The sequence below is a fragment of the Cricetulus griseus genome, chromosome 9 (assembly GCF_003668045.3).
Source record: "Cricetulus griseus strain 17A/GY chromosome 9, alternate assembly CriGri-PICRH-1.0, whole genome shotgun sequence".
Lineage (NCBI taxonomy): Eukaryota > Metazoa > Chordata > Mammalia > Rodentia > Cricetidae > Cricetulus > Cricetulus griseus.
In genome coordinates, this window is record NC_048602.1 from 21,182,621 (window position 1) to 21,203,473 (window position 20,853).

Sequence of the window (20,853 nt, forward strand, 5' to 3'; positions counted from 1 at the left end):
CTAAGTCTCCACCGCTTTGTCCTGATAAATTGGGAGGACTCAGCCACTGTGCTGATGCCAAAAGGTGACACCAGGACACAGTGTGCCGCAGCTGGAGAAAATATGCCATGCTCCTAAGACCTCAGGCCAGCTACCTCCAACTGCTGCATGGTTCTCCAGGGGCACAATAGGAGAGATAAACAGAAATGATAAATAGAAGGAAAAAAACAAGATACAATGATAGACCTAGAAGACAGATGGAAAGCAAGTTTGGTGGCACAGGCCTGTGATGCCAGCACTTGGGGGAGGAGCCGGGATGTCCTCATTTGCTTTATTGCTGTGAAAAAACACTGACACAAACCCATGCAAACACACAATTACAAGCCTACCACACACACACACAGACACACACACACACACACACACACACACACACACACACACACACACACACACACAATACCAGCAAGATAGGAAGATAAAGGTACCCGCCACCAAATTTGGCTACTTTCGAGGCAGGATTTCTCTGTGTAACAGCCCTAGCTGTCCTGGAACTCACTCTGTAGACCAGGCTGGCCTCAAACTCACAGAGATGAGCCTGACTCTGCCTCCCGAGTGCTGGGATTAAAGGCAGTGTGCCACCAACGCCTGGCCACTTGTTTTTTTAAAAACAGTGTCTCATTGTAGCACAAGCAACTGGAGATGACCTGGACCTTCCGATTCTCTGCTTCCACCTTCTGAGAGCTGGGATCACAGGTCAAGCAGCGTGTGTGTGTGTGTGTGTGTGTGTGTGTGTGTGTGTGTGTGTGTGTGTGTGTGTGTGTGTGTGTGTGTGTGTGTGTGTGTGTGTGTGTGTGTGTGTGTGTGTGTCTGTGTGTGTCTGTGTGTGTGTCTGTGTGTGTCTGTGTCTGTGTGTGTGTCTGTGTGTGTGTCTGTGTGTGTGTGTGTGTCTGTGTGTGTGTCTGTGTGTGTGTGTCTGTGTGTGTGTGTGTGTGTGTGTGTGTGTGTGTGTGTCTGTGTGTGTGTGTGTCTGTGTGTGTGTGTGTGTGTGTGTGTGTCGTGTGTGTGTGTGTGTCTGTGTGTGTGTGTGTCTGTGTGTCTGTGTGTGTGTGTGTCTGTCTGTGTGTGTGAGTGTGTGTGTGTGTGTGTGTGTGTGTGTGTGTGTGTGTGTGTGTGTGTGGTGAGGCTGAGAGTCTCAGCAGTTGGAGAGAGTAGCTGTTTCTCACTGGGGAGGCTGGAGACCAGGGAGTTGAGCAACCCAAGGGGCTGGGTGACTCTGCAGTCTCAATCTGGCGGGGAAGCCGTGGAAGGTGAAGTGCTCTGGTCCTCAGGGTGGAACGGAAGCCTAGAAACGCTAGCTGTGCTGTCAGAGGAGGGAAGGCGGAGGGAGTCATCTTACAGCTGCTATGCCCTCTTCATGTGAATCGCTACCAGAGAGTGCCACTCACAATCGGGGTTAACTCTTCCCGAATTGTGAGGATATAGCACAGGGGAACCTTGGAGGATTCCATGGCAGGGGAGGGTGACCGAGGCAGAGGGACAAACACTCCAGGCAGACAGAGCTTAAGTGAGGGGTTTTATTAGAAAGGGGAGGGGGGGGAAGGAAAGAGAACAGAGGTTAAAGAGACACAGAGACAGTCAGGAAAAGTCCTGTCTGTCCCCAGGGGAACAGCGGGAAACACAGTGTAAGTGGGCAGGGGTCTGTCTTTTAAGGGGGTCCTTTGCACCTGCATACGGACTATGCAGCCTTGGAACCCTGGACTGCCAGGTGACAGGGACAGGCCAGCGTAATGCCTGAATCCTTACACGCATGACTTACAGCAATCAGGACAGATACTCACATGATTCTCATTTGTGACAATGTGACATAAAATGCTTGCATGTTTGGTACGATTAGGGATAGACCTGGCAGGAAGGGTGACTACAGTATGCAGATTTTTATCCAAGTTCCTTATCGCTTACTAAAGTCCTCCTGTTCCAGGAGCCAGTCACCACCCTACAGGCCACTTGGTAACGATGAACTTCAAGAATCCCCTGGATCATTAAGAGTTCTTCAGGTCACACTACGCATACTCTGCTATTTATTTATTTATTTATTTATTTATTTATTGGTTTTTTCGAGACAGGGTTTCTCTGTGTAGCTTTGGAGCCTATCCTGGCACTCGCTCTGGAGACCAGGCTGGCCTCGAACTCCAAGAGATCCTCCTGTCTCTGCCTCCCGAGTGCTGGGATTAAAGGTGTGCGCCACCAACACCCAGCTTTTTTTTTTTTTTTTTTTAAAGGACTTATTTTGTATATACTGTTCTTTGTCTGCAGGCCAGAAGAGGGCAACCCATCATGAGCTGCCATGTGGGTGCTGGGAATTGAACTCTGGACCTCTGGAAGAGTCCCATGCCTTTGAAAAAAAAAAAATATATATATATATATTGGAGACAGCGGCTCAATGTAGCCCAGATTGGTATCAAATTTGAAGTAGCCAAGGATGACCTCGAACCTTTGATCCTCCATCGTCTGTCATCTTTCCCAGTACTGGAATTACAGGCTTGCTCCACCACAAGCCACCACCATTTAAATAAGTCTAGGTTGCTACTTTGTTTTCCTTCCCTACTCAACAAAACATGCCCACACTGCCTGGAGAGATGGCTCAGTGGTTAAAAGCACTCAATGTTCTTGAAGAGGACTTGGGTTTATTTCCCAGCTCCCATGTCAGACAGCCCATAACTGCCTGTAATTCCAGTACAAGGGGAATCTAACGCTCTCTTCTGGCCTTGGGGTGTACCTGCATACATGTAATTCACATAAACTCAAACACACACACATGAATTCACAAAAGCTTAAATTTTTAAAAAAGATTTATTCATTTTTTTTTCTGGGCAGTGATGGCACACGCCTTTAATCCCAGCACTTGGGAGGCAGAGGCAGGCAGATCTCTGGGAGTTTGAAGCCAGTCTGGTCTAGAGAGCTAGTTCCAGGACAGCCAGGGCTGTTACACAGAGAAACCCTGTCTCAAAAAACAACCCAAAGTGCTACAGCGATGCCTCAGAGGTTAAGAGCACTGGCTGTTCTTCCAGAGGACCTGGGTTCAACTCCCAGTGACCACATGGTGCCTTCACAACCATCTACAATGACATCTGGTGCCCTCTTCTGGCTCACAGGCAGAATACTATATACATACATACTAAATAAATCTTTTAAAAAAGATCTATTTATTTTTATTTTATGTGCACGAGTGTTTTACCTGCATGTATGTATGGGCACTGAATACATGCCTGGCACCTGAGGAGGCCAAAAGAGGGTGCCAGGGACCCAGAAATAGTTTTGTCACCATGGGGGGCTGTGTGTGCTGGAAACTGAATGAAGGTTCTCTACAATATTCTTAAAGGCTGAGTCATCTCTCTCTGGCTCCAATTTTAAAAAAGATTTAAAAATAAAGAGTTCAGGGCTTGGCATGGTGGTACATGCCTTTAATCCTAGGGTTCTAGAGTAAGAGGGAGGCAGATCTTTGTGAGTTCTTTGCCAAGCTGGTCTACATACTGAGTGTCAGGACAGCCAGGGCTACATAGAGATATTTTTTTGTTTGTTTGTTTTTTGAGACAGGGTTTCTCTGTGTAGCTTTTGAAGCCTATCCTGGCACTCACTCTGGAGACCAGGCTGGCCTCGAACTCACAGAGATCCACCTGCCTCTGCCTCCCGAGTGCTGGGATTAAAGGCATATGCCACCAACGCCTGGCTTTACATAGAGATATTTAAAAACAAAATTATAACAATGATGATGCTAAAGAATTCAAGGTCATCCTTGGAACATAACAAGTTGGAGGTTAGCCTCGAGACCCTGGACAAACAAGCAAAAAAATGAAAATATAAATAAAAAGCTAAATCAATTAATTTAAATTTAAAAACAGGTCCAGGGGGGCTTGAGATGGCTCAGTGGTTAAGAGCACCCACTGCTCTTCCAGAGGACCTGGGTTCAATTTCCTGCATCCACAAGGCAGCTCGTAACTGTCAGTACCTCCAGTTCCAGGGGAGCTGACACCCTCACACAGATAGATATACATGCAGGCAAAACAATAAAGCTCATAAAATAAAAATAAATACACAAAAAAAGGACATCCAAGTATCCTGGTGTATTCCTAAATTAGGAAAGCAGAAGCAAGACGATAAGGAAACTGAGTTTAATCTTGGCTACTTACTTATTTTCCAGTGAGCCTCCTTTATACAAACGACTTCTCACAAACACGAGTTGGGGGGTAGGCACCAGTGGCTCCAGATGAAATTCCCAGCATTGCAAACAAGTCACTAGCAGATTGAAATAACCATAAACCGCTAGTATTATGTATTTATTTATATATATTTTTTGAGACAGGGTTTTTCTGTGTCGACCTTGGCTGTCCTGGAACTCTCTTTGTAGACCAGGCCGACCTCGAACTCACAGAGATCTGCCTGCCTCTGCCTCCCAAGTGCTGGGATTAAAGACCTGAGCCACCACTGCCTTACACCTTTGCAGTCCTATGCTCTGAATATCTTGGAAGAAAGCTCCCTTCCCCTGAGCAGCAAATCCCTGCACACGGTGTGGACCAGTTGGTTCCTGAGGCAATAGATGAAGGGATTCAGCAGGGGCGACACTGTGGTGTTGAAGAAAGCTATTCCTTTGTTGAGGCCCAGCCTCCCTGTCTGCCTAGGGTTGAGATACATAATGATACAGCTTCCATAGGTGAGAGACACCACCAGGATGTGGGAAGAACAGGTGGAGAAGGCCTTGCTCCGGCCCCCAGCAGCAGGCAGGCGCAAGATGGTGCTGAGGATACAGCCATAGGACAAGGCTGTGATCAGTGTAGCGATGAGCAGGGTGCACACAGCCACCAGGAAGGCCACCAGCTGCAGAAGCCTGGTGTCTGCGCATATCAGCTCCAGCAAAGGGGAGCTGTCGCAGAAGAAGTGGTTGAGGACCCGAGGACCACAGAAAGGGAGAGACAACATCCAGGCAAACAGCCCAGGCAGAGCCAGGAGGCTGGCTGCCCAGCAGGCCAGCACCAGGGAGGAGCAGACACGGGGCGTCATGAGCGCAGGGTAGCGCAGGGGCCAGCAGATGGCCAGAAAGCGGTCGGTGGACATCACGGCCAGCAGCAGGGTCTCCACGGCACCCAGGGTGAAGTAAAGAATCATCTGCGCAAAACAGCGGTGGCGGGAGATGGCCCCGCGCGCCGCCAGCAGGTGGGCCAGCATCTGCGGGGACACAGTGGACGTGAAACCCACCTCCAGCAGCGAGAAGTGGCGCAGGAAGAAATACATCGGGGTGTGCAGGCGGCGGTCCGCCAGGGTGAGGGCGACGATGAGCAGGTTCCCCAGCAGGGTCAGCGTGTAGGTGACCAGGAGGACCCCGAAGAGGAGCAGCTGGAGCCCGCGCTTGCGGGTGACCCCCAGAAGCAGGAACTCCAGCACGGAGGAGCGGTTGGCTGCGGGGATGGGCGCAGAGGCCTCCATCTGCAGGGGCTGCGGGGAGTCTGCGTGGGTCTCAGGAACCTCGGAAATACAGGGGCAGTCAGTGTCTGTCGCACCGAGTACTGGAGGTAAAAAAATCACAGCATTTAGGACATCGTTTGTCCTACGCAAACACCGCGGGAATATGAACTCCTACCTGCTTTAAGTGATCATGATGGGAAAGAATTTCACTTTGTAATGACGCAAGTCTCTATACCTAGTACTTGGGAGGCTGACGGAGGAGGACCAGGAATTCAGGATCATCTCCAATTACACAGGAAGCTGCAGGTTAAACTGGGCTACCTGGGATCCCACTTGAAAAATTCACAACGAAACAAGGAGAAGGAAGAAAGAGGAGACTGTGGATGAAGAAGAATAGGAGGTGCAAATATTGCGAGAGAAAGTAAGGAGGAAGAGGAAAGAGGAGGAAGAAAGAGAGGAAGTAAGAAGGAAGAGAAGAGAAAAGAGAGAAAGAAGAGCGTTGGTGGCACACGCCTTAATCCCAGCACTTGGGAGGCAGAGGCAGGCGGATCCCTGAGAGTTCGAGACCTGTCTTGTCCAGGACATCCTCCAAAGCCTAGAGAAACTTGTCTCAAAAAACAAAAAAGAGGAATGAAGAGGGGCAGGAATGTTGGTTCCTCCCTCCCCAAGTCGTTTGTTAGTGGATGAGGAGAAACTGATTCCCTTTGGTAAATTTGACAGTTCCCTTGGGGTGAGACTTGCTTTTTGCAAGGATTGTCTTATGTATGGAATGAACGAATGCATTTTGGGATTTGTCAGTTACTACAGAGAATTCGGTTTTTGTACACCGCCATACTATTTGCTTATATGCTGGATGATAAAATCGTTTGTTTTTTTTTTTAAGTCATTTATTTATTTATTTATGTATTTATTTATTTATTAGGTACACAATGTTCTGCCTGCATGTTTGCCTGAAGGCCAGAAGAGGGCACCAGATCTCATTATAGATGATAGTGAGCCACCACGTGGTTGCTGGGAATTGAACTCAGGACCTCTGGAAGAGCAGTCAGTGCTCTTAAGCTCTGAGCCATCTCTCCAACCTGAAAATCAGTTTTTATCAGGGTGTATGTCTCACTGTGTAGACCAGGCTGGCTCAAACTCACTCACAGAGATTTCCACATGCCTCTGCCTCCCTAGCAGCTGGGATTAGAGGTGCTCGTCTTTGTCCCTCCCTGGTTTAGGGCATTGATCCTTTAAATGCCACTTGCTAAGTCTTCACAAATGTAGCCAGGACACAGAGTAAGAAACAGAACACAGCCGGGGCAGGTGAAACACCCTCCACATCAGCACTGGGGAGGCTGAAGCAGAGGGATTGATGCAAACACAGGACCAGCCTGAGTTACAAACACAAACTGAGTTCGAACTCATCTGGGTGACAGAGTGAGACTCTGTCCTGAGATAGAGAAAGGGATGGGGAGAAGGGATGAAGAGCGAAAGGGAGACAAGGGGGAGAAAAGGAGAGAGGAAGGGAGGAAAAGAAAGAACAAGGAGTGTAGAAAGATGGCTTAAAGGGTAGAGACACTTACTATAGCACCCTACGATCTGAGTTCAAGCCCCAGGACCCCATGGTGTGATAAGAGAATGAACGCCTGTAAGCTGTCCTCTACCTGAACATACATGGCCCCTTCAGAAAATAAGCAAATAAGTAAATATAGTAGCCAGGAGGTGGTGGCGCTCACCTTTAATCCCAGCACTCGGGAGGCAGAAGCAGGCAGATCTCTGTGAGTTCGAATTCAGCCTGGTTTACAGAGCGAATTCCAGGACAGGTAGGGCTGTTATACAGAGAAACCCTGTCTCAAAAACAAACAAAAATGATAGATAGATAGATAGACAGACAGACAGATAGAATTCTTAAAATGAAGGAGAGAGCCGGGCATTGGTGATGCTCGCCTTTAATCCCAGCACTCGGGAGGCAGAGGCAGGCAGATCTCTGTGAGTTCGAGGTCAGCCTGGTCTACAGAGCAAGTGCCAGGACAGGCTCCAAAGCCACAGAGAAACCCTGTCTCGAAAAACCAAAACGAAACAAAAGAGGGAGAGAGAGCTGGAGAGCCAGCTCGGCAGTCATGAGCTGTTGTGGCTCTTGCAGAAGACCCTCATTTGAGTCCCAGCATCTATGTTTCATGACTCACAACCACTGATAGACTAGCTCCAGGAGATCTAACACCCTAGTCTGGGCTCTGTAGGCACCTGCAGTCTCATGCACCCAACACCTGCACTCTCATGCGCAAAGCCCCCAGAAATACAAAGACACATAATTAAAAATAAAAAATAATCATTTTTAAAAAGCACGAGAAGAAAGAAAAAGGAAGGAAGGAAGCAACACCCACAAGGTGCTGCTCTGGGAAGACAGTGCCATCTTCTGTAAGAGAACCACACTAGAAAGAACTAGAGATCTGCGCAGAGATGGGTTGATTGACAGCTAGAGAAGACATGCTATCCCGGGCTCCTGAGAGCCACTGTGTCTCTCACTGCACCAGTCCACAGAACATGACTAGCAAAGCCCTTCTTTGTTTCCATATGTCTGGTTCATCCAGACCAAATGTGCCAATCAAGATGTAAAACAGTGCTTTCATAAAAGCCTCATCTGCCTGTGCTCTTATTTCTTCTGGGGCCAATGTCTCATGTAGCCCAGGCTGGCCTGGCACTCCCTGTGCAGCAGAAGATACCCTTCTGATCCTTCTGCCTCTCCCTCCCACTGGGACCGCAGGCCAGTGCCATCGCGTCAAGTTTTATACGGTGTTGGGAATAGAACCTGAGTCATCCTGCAGGCTGGGCAAGGGTCCTCCCAAACTGGCTTCGTTCTCAGCCGTTAAACCAAGTTTTTTGTTTGTTTTGTTTTTCGAGACAGGGTTTCTCTGTGTAACCTGCCTCCGCCTCCCAAGTGCTGGGACCAAAGGCCTGCGCCACCACTACTTGGCTGCCAAGGATTTTTTGTTTGTTTGGTTTGGTTTTCGGTTTTTTGAGACAGGGTGTCTCTGTGGCTTCTCTGTGGCTTTGGAGCCTGTCTTGGAACTAGCTCTTGTAAATCAGGCTGGTTTCGAACTCACAGAGATCGGCCTGCCTCTGCCTCCCCAGTGCTGGGACTATAAGGCGTGTGCCACCACAGCCCGGCTTGCTGCCAAGTTTTTAATGGGCGGCTCATCACACCTCCACAGACGGTGATTAAATGAACAGGTAAGTCGTGTGTGCTGTGAAGACAATTGCATGGAAGAAAGGGTGACTGGGTGAGGATGGGTCACTAGATGTGTTAATTAATGAGGCAGAAAGCGAGAAAGGGCTGCGGATGAAACGCAGAGCTGAGGGATGACTCTGCCAAGCTCGGGATCCTAGGGTATGACTCCCTCTCATCCTGTCACAAGAACAAGAGCCTATGGGGGCCTTATGAGCTTCAGGGTTCTCCTCAGTCCATTACAGAGACATCACCCAAACGCACAGCGGCTTGCCCTGTCTGCGACCCAATCTCTGTCCCCTGTAAGGTGACTCTAACACCTCCTTGGTCTTTTCCATCAATGTGTTGTGACGTCCTAACAAAGCCATGACTATGAAGTAACTTGCGTTATAATGTGTGCTGCAAAAAAAAAGGGAAACTTAGTTCCAAGTTTGGGCTCCCTCTAAATTGGTGTGCCGGTAAAGATTCACCACTCAAATCTGAAGCTGGTGGCTTGGGCTTGCCAAGAGGCTGTGCCTAAAGGTATCCAGGCTGCCTTCCTCACCTCTTCCGGGCTCGTGGCAGGAAAACCATCCAAACGTGGTCCCACCATCCACCTTGCTTTAATAGCCCCGTTCCAGCTGCATAGAAAACCTAAAATGGTCCCAGCACCTAGAGGTAGAGGCAGACGGATCTCTGTGAGTTCGAGGTCAGCCTGGTCTACAGAGCTAGTTCCAGAACAACTAGGGTTACACAGAGAAAGCGTCTCAACCCCCCCCCCACCACCACCACCAAAGAGCCCACACACAGATCTCTCTTCTGCATCTCCGGTTACTTTCTGCTTCTTTCTGACCCCGGCTTTCCAGCAAATGGGTTTGAACGGAAATCATCAAACAGGGGAGGGCTGGCGTGCTGGCCCAATCCTATAACCTCAGGTGTGGGCAGTTGAGACAAGAGCGTTCTGAGTCGGAGGCTAGCCTACACTACACAGAGAGACTCCCCCTCGGAAGAAAAGATTGTATTTTACCTGGAGTTTATTAGCCCCCTTTATCATGAAGGGTCAAGGTTTTCATTCTGGAGTTTTTCCACTGAGGCGCATGGCAGGAAATGGGCTTACGGGAGAGTCTAATACGGAGAAATGCAGACACACAAGGACCGGCAGGCAGGCTCTGTAATGGGCGAGCATGACAAGAGAGGCAGCTGGGGAGAAACGTGGTCGGAGAGCTGCAGGGATGGGGATGATACAGACCCAGAAAAGACAGGAAGCAACAAAAGAAGAAACAGAGACACAGACAAAGGAAGGGTTTGCAACTAGCAAACCGAGAGAGAGAGCCAGACAAAGACAAAAGGAAGCCTTTGAGGTCCTTTAGAGACATGGAATGCCCCGGACTCCAGAGACACCATCACTTCAGGGGCCAGATCACACTCAGTGTGAAGGGGAGGGACTTTTCCTTCTCAATTCCCCAATTCCTCAGGCCTTGGGGACAAAGAACACTTGTAAAACTGGAGCCGTCCTTAAGGGACTGATTAACTCAACTTCCTTCAAGCATTGCCCTTGGGATCTTGTTTGAATGTTCCCATTTTGGAGAGACTTGTATTTTTTTTATTTTAATTTTGTTTTGTTTTTTCCCCCACTTGTTTGGTTTTTGCAGGAGCTGCATAACCACTGGTTCCATTCAGAAACGAGACAGAACAAGGGTGAGGCCATGAAGCGTGGGTACAAGCAAAGTTCAGAGAACAGGTTCATGTGATAAAGATCAGCCTTGCCAGGTGGTGGTGGCTGAGTGGCTCAGGCCTTTAATCCCAGCATTCAGGAGGAAGAGGTAGGTGGATCTCTGTGAGTTCAAGGCCAGCTCTGGTCTCGAGAGCAAGCGAGCCCTTCAAAGCTACAGAGAGAAACCCTGTCTCAAAAAACCAAAAAAAAAAAAAAAAGAAGGTGAGAAAGTCTGTGGCAGGAGTGGGGGTGGGGAGCTCCTGAGAGAAGGGGGTGAGCGAGAGGAGGGAAAAGTGGACTGAAGAAAGGGCCTGTTGCTGGTATGCAGAGAATGGGAGTATGTGGAAGGCAAGCACCCATCAAATGGGTGAGAAAGATGAGGTGACAGCCTGGGGACAGAGCAGGAAGCACTCAGCACAGGCAAGAAGACCAGGATGCTGGGATAAGCACGAATGTGGATACTCTGTCAGATGTCAATTATTTCTTTATTTATTTTTGAGACAGCATCTTTCTTTTTCCCTTCTCTCTCTCTCTCTCTCTCTCTCTCTCTCTCTCTCTCTCTCTCATTTGGTTTTTTGAGACAGGGTTTCTCTGTATTGCCTTGGAGGCTGTCCTGGAACTTGCTCTGTAGACCAGGCTGGCGTTGAACTCAGAGAAATCTGCCTGCCTCTGCCTCCCGAGTGCTGGGATTAAAGGTCTTCAAGTACTTTTGTTTGTTTGTTTGTTGTTTCAAGACAGGGTTTCTCTGTGTAGCCCTGGCTGTCCTGGAACTCACTCTGTAGATCACTCTGCCTTCAAACCCAGAGATCCACCTGGCTCTGCCTCCTGCATGCTGGGATTAAAGGTGCGAACCACCATACCCAACCTTCAAGAATTTATTAAACAGAGGTGTTCTGTTTCAAAATGAAAAGCAAACTATATTTCAATTAGTTTCTGTTGTTGTTGTTGCTTTGAGGCAAGATCTCTAGCCTGGAGATCTCTATGTAAAACTTGCATTAATCTTTCTGTGTGCTGGGATTACAAAGGTATGCCCCTACAATCTGCTTTTTTTTTTTTTTTTTTTTTTTTTCCTGAGACAGGGTTTCTCTGTGGCTTTGGAGGCTGTCCTGGAACTAGTTCTTGTAGACTAGGCTGGTCTCGAACTCACAGAGATCTGCCTGCCTCTGCCTCCCGAGTGCTGGGACTGAAGGCATGCGCCACCACTGCCTGGTGGTCATGAAGGAATCTTAATCAAGAAAATGCCACCATAAAATTAGTCTGTAGGCAAATCCCATAGGGCGTTTTCTTGATCAATGGTTCATGTAGAACGGCTGAGCCCATTGTAGATGGTATAACCCCAGGTGGGTTATCCTGGGGTATACAAGAAAGCGGGCTGAGGAAGCCTTGAGGAGCAAGCCAGTAAGCCATACTTCTCCATGGCCTTTGCTTTAGTTCTCACTTCCTGATTCCCACTTTGAGTTACTGCCCTGACATCTCTCAGTGACAAAGTGTGACCTGGGGCTGGAGAGATGGCTCAGCGCTTAAGGGCACTGGCTGCTCTTCCAAAGGTCCTGAGTTCAATTCCCAAAACCACATGGTGGCATTTGCCACCACACTCAGCTTCCTTAGCCCATTATTTTTTTTAAAGATTTATTTATTATGTATACAACATTCTGCCTCCATATATCCCTGCACGCCAGAAGAGGGCACCATATCTCATTACAGATGGTTGTGAGCCACCATGTGGTTGCTGGGAATTGAACTCGGGACCTCTGGAAGAACAGTCAGTGCTCTTAACCACTGAGCCATCTCTCCAGCCATCCCATTTTTTTTTTTTTTTAAGGACTTGTTTTATTTAAGTTAAGTGTATGCATGTGTGTCTGAGATCTGGGTGTGTCTTTGAGTGTAGTGGCAAATAAAGGTCAAAAGAGGGCACTAGATCCCTGGAGTTGGAGTCTATGTAGTCCTATGTAGGCTTAGGTCCTCTGCAAGAGAAGTAGCCACTGTTTTTTAATTTTTAAAAAATAAAGACAGGTGTCAGTTAGAGGGCCTGAGCAGTCTATGGGGCCTCTGGCAGTGAAACCAGTATTGATCCCTAGTGCATGAATGGACTTTGGGAGCCCATTTCCCCATGGAGGGATACTCTCTCAGCCTAGATACACCGGGGAGGGCCTAGGTCCTGCCCCAGGTGATGTGATAGACTTTGATGAACCCCTTGGGAGGCCTCGCCCTCCCTGAGGAGTGGATGGGGGGATGGGGGGAGTGGAAGGAGGGAACTGGGATTGATATGTAAAATAAGATTGTTTTAGGTGGATCTCTGTGAGTTCAAGACCAGCCTGGTCTACAAGAGCTAGTTCCAGGACAGCCTCCAAAGCCACAGGGAAACCCTGTCTTGAAACAACAACAACAACAACAACAACAACAACAAGAGATTGTTTTAAATTTCAATAAAAATTAATAAAAAAAATAAGCCAGGCATGGTGGTGCACATGCCTTTACTCCCAGCACTTGGGAGGCAGGGGCAGGCAGATCTCCATGAGTTTGAGGCCAGCCTGGTTTACAGACCAAGTTCCAGGACAACAAAGGCTGTTAACACGAAGAAACCCTGTCACCCATGCTGGAGCCGGGAATTTTTGGTTTTGTTTGTTTCTGTGGTGATGCAGTTGCCTTTGAATCCTTCCTGCCCTTGTAAGAAAACCCCCACTCACTCCTGTTAGTAACCCCAATAAAATTGCTGGTTCGCTGAGACTGTAATGTAACTTGGAAGCAGTGGATGTCTATTGGCTTGAGGCCAGCCTAGTCTATATGGTGAGTTCCAGCACAGCCAAGGCTACTTAGAGAGACTCAGTCTCAAAATTAATTAAAAACTGCACACAAAACTCAGTTGGTAGAGTGTTTGCCATTCATGCATAAGACCATAGGTTTGATTTCCCAGTGTTAGAAAGAGGAATAGGCCTGGCTGTGGTGGCACACCCCTTTAATCCCAGCACCGGGGAGGCAGAGGCAGGTGGCTCTCTGTGATTTGGAGGCCAGCCTGGTCTACAGGGTGAGTTCCAGGACAGCCAGGACTGTTTCACAGAGAAACCCTGTCTGGAAAAACCAAAAACAACAACAAAAAGTACTTAGGAAAGGAATAACTAGGGGCTGGAGAGATGGCTCAGTGGTTAAGAGTGAGCACTGGCTGCTCCTTCCAAAGGTCCTGGGTTTAATTTCAGCACCCATCTGGCAGCTCACAATCATCTGTAACTCCAATATCTGACATCCCCATGCAGCCAAAACACCAATGCATATAAAATAAAAAATAAATAAATAATTTAAGCCAGGCGGTAGTGGCACACGCCTTTAATCCCAGCACTCGGGAGGCAGAGGCAGGCGGATCTCTGTGAGTTCAAGGCCAGCCTGGTCTACAAGAGTTTAGTTCCAGGACAGGCTCCAATAGCTAACTCTACCCAGCCAAGTGATTTTTTCGTTTCATTTCTTTCTTTTTTTTTCTTAGATTTATTTATTTTATTTTAAGTGTATGGGTACTTTGCCTGCTTGTACATCGCATGTGCCTGGTGCCTGAAGAGGTCAGAAGAGAGCATTAGATTCCTTAGAATCAGAAGCCACCATGTGATTGCTGGAAATGGAACCCAGGTCCTCTTCAAGAGCAGCCAGAGCTCTTAACCACTGAGCCTTTTCTCCAGTCCCACCCCCAACTCCTTTTGGAGGCGGGGTCTCTCATTGTCCTGGAATTCACCAAGGAGGCTAGGCTTGCTGGCCAGTGAGCCCCTGGAATTATGCCTGTCTCTGCTTCTCAGGGCTGGGATTTCAAGCCCCGACAACCACATCTGGCTTTTCACAAGGGTTTCTGGGAATTGACTGAGACAAGAACTATATTTCATATTCTGAGTAAGAGCCTGGTGAAGAAAGGTATTCAACTGGCATTTCCAAGGTTAGTAATAATCAGAAGTGAGCTTTTTTTTTCTAATGATTCATGTATTTTATGTGCATTGGTGTTTTGTCTGCAAGTATATCTGTGTGAGGGTGTCGGATCCCCTGAACTGGAGTTACAGACAGTTGTGAGCCCCCATGTAGATGCTGGGAATTGAACCCAGGTCTTCTGGAAGAACAGCCGCTGTTCAACCGCTGAGCCGTCTCTCCAGCCCGCAACTACTTTCTTATGAGATGTAGAAGTATCCCTCTTTTGGCTGGGCAGTGGTGATGCATGTCTTTAATCCCTGCACTTGGGAGGCAGAGGCAGGTGATGTCTGTGAGTTCGAGGCCAGCCTGGTCTACAGAGTTCCAGGACAGCTAGGGCTACACAGAGAAACCCTGAGAGAGAGAGAGAGAGAGAGAGAGAGAGAGAGAGAGAGAGAGAGAGAGAGAGAGAGAGCCCTTTCTGTGTCCAAATAATTATGTCCAATTATGCTTAATGGCTTCTCTGCATGGCACGGAGGGAGACACATCCCAGGCCTCTTTCTGGGATTTACAGACGTCTTCTGACCTCAGTCTGGACGACCAAACCTAGCGGGCTGGCCTGCCTTTGACTTGCAGTAGACTTTGGAACTCAGCAGGGGGCGATGGAACAGAGAAAGTGCAAACAGAGAACAAGCTTTAAAAGAGGAAGCGAGCCTCTTAAAAAACGTTGCCTCTAAACCACGAAGTGAGTGACTCACTCCCGAGTGCAGTTAGTTAAGTAAGAATAAATAGAAGTCGTCCTAAGGAACAAAGGCGTTAGCTGCAGAATTAGCCAGAGGAGTGTGGAGACCTTAATAAAACACAATTAAGTGAAAATCAAGGGAGGCCATTGCTTTCCGTGAGGGAGGAGAGGGGTCTTGATTACCACAAGCCAGTAATTAGCAGCCCAGAGCAAAGAGGGTCACGAGGTCAGCCCGGGTTTCGGAGATTAAGAGCTCAAGCATTAGCACGCAGAGAGACGGAAGTCCACAAGGCTCAAACTAAGATCCTTAGTACTGGGGGGTGGGGTGGGGCCGGATAAGCCCACCAGTAACACCAGCACTAGGGAGGCAGGGGCAGAAGTCACATGGGGAGATCCTGTCCAAAAGAAAAAAGAAAAAAAAAACTTTTAAAACCACAATCCAACAAATTCTACAGAGTGTTTACTTAGAAAATATTTGTGAGGGGGGGCTGGAGAGATGGCTCAGAGGTTAAGAGCACTGGCTGCTCTTCCAGAGGTCCTGAGTTCAATTCCCAGCAACCACATGGTGGCTCACAGCCATCTGTAATGAGATCTGGTGCCCTTGGCTGGTGTGCAGGCAAATATGCAAACAGAACACTGTATATGTAATAAAAATAATAAATTTAAAAAAGAAAATATTTGTGAGGTAATTGCACCATGGACCGAAACGCCAGAGGTACCCAATGCTAACACCAGCACTTACAGACATTCAACATTTTTAGTTAAGGGTTGAAAGAAGGAAGGGAAGGGTTGAGAGGAGCAGAGTGGGGGAAGGGAGGGGGTGGAGACAGGGTTTCTCTGTGTAGACCCAGCTGTCCTGGAACTCAGACCAGGCTGTCTAGATCCACCTGCCTCTGCCTTCCGAGTGCTGGGATTAAAGGCGAGCCCCACAACCCAATACCTTTTTGTTTGTTTGTTGTTTTGTTTTTCGAGACAGGGTTTCTCTGTGTAGCCCTAGCTGTCCTGGAACTTGCTCTGTAGACCAGGCTGGCCTCCAACCCACAGATCTGCCTCTGTCTCCCATGTGCTCCTCACCACCAGGAAGGCCTCAGGGATTGAACACTTGGCAGAAAGTGTTTTTAGCCCACCTGGTTGTCTAACTGACCCGCCTTATTTTTTTTTTTTCACTTGTTTATAATTTTTTTAGAGGGCTGGAGAGATGGCTCAGAGGTTAAGAGCACTGGCTGCTCTTCCAGCGGTCCTGAGGTCAATTCCCAGCACCCACATGGTGGCTCACAACCATCCGTGATGAGACCTGGTGCCCTCTTCTGGCCTGCAGGCGTACATGCAGGCAGAACACTGCATACATAATAAATAAATTTGTATTTATTTATTTTACTCATATGAGTGCTTTGCCTGCGAGTATGTCTGTGCACCACGCGCATGCCTGAGAAAGCACTGAGCCTTCATGTGGGTGCTGGGAATCGAACCCGGGTCCCTCACAAGAGCAGCAAGTTCTCTTCACCATTGAGTCAACACTCCAGCCCCTGTTTAGTTATAATTTCTAAGTTCATATGTGTACGGGAGGAGCTACTCCAGAGGCCGGAAGAAGGCACTGGATCCCCTGGAGCTGTAATTGCCAGCAGTTGTGAGCCACCACCATATGTAGGCACAGGAAATTAAACTCAGTTGTTAAGAGCAGCACTAACAGATAGCTCCTCATGGCTGAGCCGTCAATCGAGCCCCTTTTTAGAGGGTGGAAAGTTTCTGCACCCGACAAGCCTCTCCGCCCATGCAGCGATTGAAATCAGACCAAATCAAACCGAATTAGAGAAAGCTCACGTTTTTTCTTGCTCCTGGATGGCCTTCCAGCCCGGGAGAGAGGAGGCCGGAAAAACCACGAGTCTGGTTTCTGGGGGGCAGTTTAAATACCCTGTGGGAGTGGTCTTGGGCATCTCTGGGAGAGGGGTCATCATTTGGCGGGCTTTCTGAGATGCAGCAGGGTTTGGAGGAGGAGGGGGAGGGGGTCTTGGGAGCAACTTTCTCCATAACATTCCACACTCTTTGGTATATGGATGCCAGCGACTGGGGCAAAGCTTTTACCAAAACAGATGGGGTCCGGTGTCTTCAGGGCTGTCCTTATACCCATCACAGCCAAGGATGACCCTGAACTTTTCATCTTCCTGACTCCACCTTCCTAATGAGATTCTGGAGAGAAACCTTCATGGTCAGTTTATTAGGTGTTGGGACTCCTAAGCTCGGCCACAATTGGGAGGGAGAGCATTTGAGCCGGTAGTTACATGGGCTGCAGCTGGCTCCCAAGGCAGGGAGGGCCCAAGTGCATCCAGCTGATGACATCACCGAGGCTCAAAGGAGAAGCTGAAGGAAAGTCTACTGAGTTAGGAAACTATGCAATAAATCGGCTGTGGAAAATTAATGCTGTCAGTTTCCTTCTTGGCGTAGCCGACCCAGCTGTCTTGTTGGTTGTTAGAGCTGGCTGGATGTTTAATAAGATCATCTTGGGGGGTGGAGAGGTGGGGGGAGCTGGAGATATGGCTCAGTGGTTAACAGCACCCACATGGCAGCTCACAACTGTCTAACTCCAGTTCCAGGGGATCTGACACCCAAGGCAAAACATAAAATTAAAAAAAATAATAAATTACTTTAAAAAACGTAAGATCACCGTAATCTCTTCTCAGGGGCTATCACTCATGTTCTCTGACCCTAACCAAAATTGTCCCAAGCCATTGCAATTTTTTTCCCAGAGGGCATGTGACATATTATGCTCCCCCCCTCCCCCTCCCGGAAACAGGGTTTCTCTGTGACAGCTCAGGCTGTCCTGGAACTCGATCTATAGACCAGCCTGGCTTTGAACTCAGAAATCCTCCTGCCTCTATCTCTCAAGTGCTGACTACCTACCACCTGGCAGCTTTTCTTTCTTTCTTTCTTTCTTTCTTTCTTTCTTTCTTTATTTTTTAAGTTATTTTGTTTTGATTTTGCAGAAGTCACAAGATAACTTTATTCAGAACGAAGCAATAGTGCAGATTATAGATGGTTGCATGGCTAAGACTGACTACTTGACTGAAAGTGCTCCCGGACCTATTTTGTTAGCATGTTTGAGACGGGGTTTCTCTGTGTAGCCCTGGCTGTCTTGGAACTTGCTCTGTAGACCAGCCTGGCCTCAAACCAGAGATCTACCTGCCTCTGCCTCCCAGGTGCTGGGATTAAAGGTGTGTACCACCATCACCTGGCCTATTCTTGTTTTAAATGATTGCTATTGCTTTGTTTGGAAATGGGGGGGATTCACTAAGTAGCCCAGAGTGAATTTCAGCCTTAATTTCACATGTTTGCCTGCAGGTCAGATGAGGGCACCAGATCTCATGACAGATGGTTGTGACCCACCATGTGGGTGCTGGGAATTGAACTCAGGACCTCTGGAAGAGCAGCCAGTACTCTTAACCTCTGAGCCATCTCTCCAGCCCTAGGCAAGAGATTTATAATTGAGCTGTAAGGCGAACGCAGAATTGAGCAAGCAAGATGGTTTGGGGAGTAAGGCATCTGCTGCCAAGCCTGAGGACCCAATCGAAGAAAACATAGGCTTTGGATTCCGGATCTTCCTGCCACGGTCTCCCAAACTGGCTCTTCACCTTCTGGAGGAGGGGCAGTTTGAGATAGGGTTTTCTCTGTTATGTGGTTCTGCCTGTCCTAGAACTCACTATGTAGACATCACTGTCCTCAGACTCACAGAGATCCGCCTGCCTCTACCTCCGGAGCGCTGGGATTAAAGGCCTATGCTGCCACGCCTGGCCTGGCTCTTTACTGCTATGTTTTGACACTTGGGGTTCTTGCCTCTGCCCTTCCCAGAGCTAAGGAATTTCTATGGGTGGTAAACAGCTTGCCAGAGGCAATTATTCCTCTGCCAGTTACACAATCCAAAGCCTGTGCCCGGTGACACCTGCTCCACTAGGCTCAAATGCCCAGGGTTGCTGGGACCCCAGGGCAGGTCCCAGAGGATCAGGAATACCATTGTGCTCCAGGGCTCTCTGAAGTAACCCAGCAGCTGATCCCCTTGCCTACACCTTCCCTGGTTCCCTCTGCCTCTTTTATTTTTTATTTTATTTTTGGTTTTTCGAGACAGGGTTTTTCTGTATTGTTTTGGAGCCTGTCCTGGTCCTGGAACTCACTTTGTAGACCAGGCTGGCCTCGAACTCACAGAGATACACCTTCCTTTGCCTCCCGAGTGCTGGGATTAAAGGCCACCAACGCCGGGCCCCTCTGCCTCTTTTTTTTTTTTTTTTTTTTTTTTTTTAATTTCATGTGCATCAGTGTTTTGCTGCATGTATTTCCGTGTGAGGACATCAGATCCCCTGGAACTGGAGCTACAGATAGACATGAGCTGTCCTGTGGGTGCTGGGAGTTGAACCAGGGTCCTTTAGAAGAGCAGCCAGTGCTCTTAATTGCCTAGCCATCTCTCCAGCCCTCCCTCTGCCTCTTGAGCTGCCTCAGGGAACCCGGCCTGGCATAGTGTTGCCATTCCTCCTCGGAACTGTGAGTCATGACTGTCTTTGTTTTTGAGACAGCATCGTTGCAGCCTGGGCTAGCCTAGAACTCACTATGTAGCCCAGGCTGGTCATGAGCTTGTGGCTAATTGGCAGTTAAGAGCACTTGCTGCCTGGGTTTGGTTCCTAGCACTCGAATCAGGTAGCTCACGGTCAACCCTAACTCCAGTTCTAAGGGATCATGCATACGCTGGGCGTTGGTGGCGCACACCTTTAGTCCCAGCATTCAGGAGGCAGAGGCAGGTGGATCTCTGTGAGTTCGAGACCAGTCTGGTCTACAAGAGCTAGTTCCAGGACAGTCTCCAAAACCGCAGAGAAACCCTGTCTTAAAAAAACAACAACAACAAAAAATTGCTTTTCTGGCCTCCACAAACACCTGTACACATTTGGTGCACATATGCAGCTACGTACACTGTCTTAGTTTGTGTTACTGTTGCTGTGATGAAACACCGCTACCAAGAGGATGTTGGGAAGCAAAGGGTTTATTTGGTTCAAGCTTCCAGATCATAGTCCATCACTGAAGAAGTCAGTACAGGAACTCAAACAGGGCAGGATCCCAGAGGCAGGAGCTGATGCAGGGTTCACAGAGGGGTGCTGCTTACTGAGTTTGCTCCCCATGGCTTGCTCAGTCTGCTTTCTTATAGAACGCAGGACCACCAGCCCAAGGATGACACTCACAGTGGGCCAGGGCCTTCCACATCTATCACTAATTAAAAAAAAATGCTTGAGCCGGGCATTGGTGGCGAATGCCTTTAATCCCAGCACTAGGGAGGCAGAGGCAGGCAGATCCCTGGGAGTTCGAGACCAGCCTGGTCTCCAAAGCTACAGAGAAACCCTGTCTCAAAAAACAAACAAACAAAAAATCAATCAATAAAATAAAATAAAATAAAAAGTGCTTGATGGCTTGCCTACAGCCTGATCTTATGGAGACTCTTTCTTTCTCTTTCTTTTTCTTTCTTCCTTCCTTACTTCCTCCCTCTCTCTCTCTCTTTCTTTTTTCTTTTCTTTTTTCTTTTTTCTTTTTTTTTTTTGCAGTCCTGGCTATCCTGGAACTCCCTCTATAGACCGGACTGTCCTCGAACTCATAGATATCCTCCTGCCTCGGCCTCCCGACTGCTGGTGCCACCACTGCCTGACTTGCAGACATTTTCTTATTTGGGATCCTCTCTTCTCAGATAACTCTAGCCTATGTCAAGCTGACTTAAAATTAGCCAGCGCATGTACACACCACATACACACACACACACACAGGAAAGGAAGGAAGTGGCCAGGGTCGATAGCATACACCTTTAATACCAGCACTGGGGAGGCAAAGGCAGGTGGATCTCTGCGAATGTCAGGTTCGTCTGGCCTA

General features: G+C 48.4%; 1 protein-coding gene across 1 annotated transcript; it reads right to left on the bottom strand.

The window, feature by feature from the left end:
• Positions 1-4,485: 4,485 nt before the first annotated feature.
• On the bottom strand, positions 4,486-5,460 carry LOC100762660 (olfactory receptor 49). Its single transcript, XM_027430992.1, has one exon. The coding sequence runs from the start codon at positions 5,458-5,460 to the stop codon at positions 4,486-4,488; it is 975 nt and encodes a 324-aa protein (XP_027286793.1).
• Between the last annotated feature and the right edge of the window lie 15,393 nt (positions 5,461-20,853).